This window comes from Argentina silus (genome assembly GCF_951799395.1).
Source record: "Argentina silus genome assembly, chromosome: 9".
NCBI lineage: Eukaryota > Metazoa > Chordata > Actinopteri > Argentiniformes > Argentinidae > Argentina > Argentina silus.
In genome coordinates this window covers 21033780-21038779 of record NC_139663.1, presented here as the reverse complement: position 1 = coordinate 21038779, position 5000 = coordinate 21033780, and the positions used below count along the sequence as shown (strand labels likewise).

Genomic DNA, 5000 nt, shown 5'->3' with positions numbered 1-5000 from the left:
AGGCCAACTTTCACACTCTGATCAGTCTATTGTTCGATTCGTATGAAGTACATGCTCTGTATTGCGAGAGGAGAACCCTGCACACGGCTCTCTCTGTGTGTGAGTCGCATGGTATGCCCACAGAGCGGAGAGTGAGGCTCAACCATTTCCCCCTCCGTGGGAGAGGCAGCCAGGCTGCACTCTGCATGCTTTTGGGCCTGCGTTTCTCCATCCACCATTTTGAAAAATTCAATCTCAGGATTGGGCGTCGCGCGGGGTGGTGAGGAGGGCGCGATGTGTCTGCAGCGAGTTGTCCACACTTCTGAACCCTACAGACATATGGTGACAACGGAATAAAGAAACGTGTATTTATGTATTTGATAGGGCCCGCTGGACGAGTTCCGCTCAACCCACAGAGAGACTTGGAGCGTATTTCACATGAATGTCACTGTTGTCATTGAGCTATAGCCTAACCATTGTGGTTTGATACAATCCCATGGAAACTACTAAAAGCTCTATCGCCTATTCGAATGGCCCTGGGCGAGGCTTTCCAGTTGCACGCCAGGGGCAACAATGTATCAAACCGCCACATTTGATACAAAGTAACAATTTCCTTGTTTCCCCTCCATGCGCGCAGCAAATTCGATACAACGTATCCGAGCTGTGTTTGTGCCCTCGTCACAGAGGCCCCTGAACCTTTTGTTCTAGCATTCGAAACTGACTCTAAGTTCCCATAATTTATATAACATCACCCTCATGACGACCAAATTCTTTACCAGCGCAATGCATATTCATGGCAGTGGGGGGTGGGGTAGGGGTTGAACGGTGCATTTCAGGAATAAATGCACTCCTATGAGCGCAGATATATAAGTAGACCACAGCGCGCACGGCCACCACCACGTTCCAACACAATACTCCCCAATACTGTCCCCGCGCAGAGCCACTACATGTATTTTTCTAATGTTTTTTAATGTTTATTTATTTATTTATTTATTAGTAAAAACAGAAATCTCGTGTCTTGAAGGAAGTCTCCCCTCCCTGTGACTGATCCACGGCGCACACGAAGCACAGCGAAGCGCATGTGTGAGCTACGTCTTATTGCATAAAGCCTACACGCTCACGGCGCATACTGTACAGCGGAGCGCATAACACGAAGGCTCGCCTCGCCTCTCGCACTCCTCTGGTGAGCTATACCCGGCCAGGAGGGCTGGCCCTTTTCTCCGGCGCTACTCCCCGAGACCACGTGGTTTCCTCTTTGCAAACAAAAAAAAAAATTAGTGAATTCGAGTCGGTTTAGAGGCGGTGCCATCGCCAGGCAGAAGGAACTGTGACAGTGCAGGGTACAACTCGAGGTTGAGGGGCAGAGAGAGGAAAACATTTCTCCGATCCCGCCATACTTCCTACCACTATTCCACCATATCCACCATCAAATTAATTCAAACTGATCCATCTCTACATTTTTGTGCGAACCATTCGCTTGGGGTTACGGCAGTCAAAGGGTTTTTTCCACTTCTATACTGGACTTAATCAGACTACAACATTACCATCACTTTTAACTTTTTTTTTTTTTTGCTCCCCTTTTTATTTTTTAGTTTGGCTTCAATAAATACATTTCTTTCGTTTTTTCATTTGCTCACCGTGGACATCTGCAAGTGCTTTTTCAACCTGTGATCGTCCTGGGCAGAGCACTCTTCCTATATCTTGTTGCGTTTGCAAAGAAAAAGTTTTTGTAGCTTTGATTTTTTCGTTTCAATTGGAGGACCTCTATTTTTCAACATGAACAAGCTATACATTGGAAATCTGAATGAAAACGTGACTGCAGAGGACTTGGTTAAGACCTTTGATGAGTACAAGATACCCTACTCTGGGCAGTTTCTCATCAAAACTGGCTATGCGTTTGTTGACTGTCCGGATGACCAGTGGGCAATGAAAGCCATTGAAACATTTTCTGGTAAGTAATTGAACGTAAACGACCCCCCCAGTAGCGCCCTACCTACCTTTATGTCTTTTCGTTGAGAGGGGAAGCCACCTAGGCTTCCACGTACAGGGGGGGGGGGGGGGCATGCCCACTCCCTAGCGTGTCCCAATTCCAATGTGTCCACTTTCGGAGGGACGTCAGAAGGGAATGGGACATTTAATCCATTTGGGTTCATTAGAATTAATCGGAGAGAAGCTTTGCGAAGTGCTACGCGGAACAACAACTTTTACCAGGGGGATCGGGCACAGCTGCCTGACTGCCTGTTATAAATGTGTAGGGCTACACCAAAGGTCTATATGCACATCTCTACGATCGTGGAGTATTTTCGTAGCAGTTGCATACAGGATGTGATCGCAGATGCCTATATTTCGGCCTGATGACCACACTCCTCTATTGTACCAGCCGAAGCCTTGCATGACTAGGTTCTGTGTACTAGCTCGGGCTATAGAATCGAATAGCACCCCTCCCCCTTTTGGCTAGGAGGCCACTATAGCCAAGATATCAATTCGTTGAATGAGTTCACATATCGAAACCCAACGTTTCACACAATTGTTAAGGCTTCGGTTACTTCGCCCGTTGCGTTATAATATGTACATATCATCCTTATTTCTTTCTTATCTAGCCACACCACTGGGCTTGATCTCCTAAAATGTATTTTCCATGATTCACTACGTATGTAACATGTGATGTGTGTTCCATATAGCGCGAAGGTCGCCATGCTGCTCGTGCGTTCTGAAATAGATCACCAATAACTCCAGCACACGCAAATGTGTATTTTGAGCTGTTAATAAATGCTTGGCAGTATCCCTATTAAAAAACACTATTGACTCACACTAATATCCAAATCGAACCTTTATTAAATGAGCTCTATTTTACTGTACGTGACATGACACAGGCGTTTTAACTGTAAAAGACCAACATTGTTTGAAGGAATTACAGTGAGGCCAGGAGCTGGTACACAACGCATTTGTTGAATGACTTTTCCAGTGTAGGCGAGAGAACTTCTTACCTCCTGTCTTTCAATGACAGCCCAGGTTGTTCTGGGCCTACTTAATTACCATCAACATTTACTAGAAATTACACACATTTAGAAACAACTCACACAGGCATATAACGTAGTTATTAAATAAAAGACTGTAAAGATATTTTAGACTTTTGTTTCAAGAATGTAGAAGACAGATTGTAGCTTGTGTTCATGTCCACCTATAGGCTGATGTTGAATGAATGGCATAGCTTCATGTTTTGAATTTAATTTAATTTTTACAACGTATACATTTATTTTCCAGGTAAAGTGGAACTCCACGGGAAGCGTATTGAGGTCGAACACTCTGTCCCAAAGAAGCAAAGGTATTTACCACCCCTCCCCCCAATAAAGCCTCAATTGTTGCATCTCGTTATGTATGGCTTTCGTTGAATGGAAATGGGGCATGTTGCAAATTAAAATTACTACGTGTATTCCTATGCCATATATGTTGAGCTATCTGCCTGGTGTGTCGATGTAGCTAGTACAATGTGCCATGCTAACCCAATATTTGAATGCTGTGTTTAATTTCGATTTGCTTGCTATATTAAATGGCTGTGTTGTGAACTGTGTTGCCTGTACATGAGCATAGCAGTCAATGGTGGTGTTACTCTATCTACGTGTGCAGTTTAGACTACTCCTAAAACTGAAATGTGGACGTTCAGTCATTCTTGGGGGAGTTATTTTACACATTTAAGAGGAGCTTGGATGCAACGTCATCAGTTTAATAGCACATGTTCATTAGGCTCGCGGAGGCTCTGTCACAGACCAGCGTGTAGGCCTTCCTGTCTGCATATTTATTTATTTATTTATCCATTCAAAATGTCTATATGGACATAGCTGACTTTTCACATTATATGTTTCGTGTTGATCTTGATCCAGGGGTTTAGTACAATATAGTGCAGTTTGTTATTTGGATTGTGTACGTTTACGTTTTATTATTTTCAAGCACAGTACATGCGCCCACAATCGATTTGCTGTTGCAATACGTGTGATTGTAATTAATTTTATTCACGTTTACTGAAAGTTCAGTAGCTGTGTTATATTACGGTTATGCATGCTATAAACGTATTCTTTAAATGTAAATGTATTTATTTCTTTATTTGTTGAATAAGATTACAATAGTCTACTGCAGCCTTGCATTCAACATAAAAGTTGTTTTTGTATTTGATAGTGCTTTACAAGGTGAATAATTTTGCTGGATCTCTATAGTTTGGGAGGCTTAAATCTGTGGATTAATCAAGAAGGACTGCTGAAGATGAATGGTTTGTAGGCTTGCATGACTGTTCCGCTGCTTGGGTGTATTCGTATTTTTGATTAGGGCTATTGTGTGGCTTCTTGAAAACACCACACCATACTGTGTATAGTAACATAACGAGTGACTCCTAATTTCTATTCAATGGATTGTTCATGAAATTAAATAATTTGACTGGGCCTGGCTAATTAAATCCTTAAACAAAATGGTGACACTGCGCGCAATGCCTCAACAGTTGACCTCGTTTCAAACATTACGAAATTGTCTTAGTTTAAACACTATTCAACCACAACCTTTAATATACACGTAGACTATTTGAAAATATTCGTCCATTTACTGTTTGTGAGATTGTGCTCGAATGGTCTACATTTCAGTTTTTTGGCAAAAGTGTGCTTTTTTGAATTCGTGTAATATTATTTGTGGGTGGGTTGAATTGAATAAGTTTCAAACATGTTTATTTGTTTAATTCCGTGGTTTCTGTAGCAATTGGGAGGTTGTGGTGTTGTTGTGGTTCAGTGGTGGAAATATAGGTGTAGGCCTATCAACGAAACACACCTATTGGCTTTATTGTCATAGCGTAATTAAAGTGTTTGTGCCAGTCAAATTAGATGCGTGGGGCAAATGCAATCTCTATGCACGAAATAGATTTGGAATAGTTAATTTCGCCATTTAGGTCTACACGCCTGTTACTTATTGTTCTTAAACCAATAATCAGTTATATAGTCCTATGCATGTGCGTAATTTATAGATGCAAGAGCCAAGTTATT

At 42.1% G+C, this 5000-nt stretch overlaps 1 protein-coding gene across 3 annotated transcripts in view; it reads left to right on the top strand.

Annotated features, from left to right (window-relative positions):
* Nucleotides 1–1755: 1755 nt before the first annotated feature.
* The window catches only part of igf2bp1 (insulin-like growth factor 2 mRNA binding protein 1), a gene marked incomplete at its 5' end in the record, with an annotated part of 47326 nt that continues 44081 nt past the window's right edge, over nucleotides 1756–5000 (top strand). For all 3 annotated transcript variants that reach the window (XM_083676745.1, XM_083676744.1, XM_083676743.1), the window contains 2 exons: nucleotides 1756–1930; nucleotides 3244–3304. In XM_083676745.1, the coding sequence (XP_083532871.1) occupies nucleotides 1756–1930; nucleotides 3244–3304 (236 nt within the window). The remainder of the gene's footprint in view (nucleotides 1931–3243; nucleotides 3305–5000) is intronic.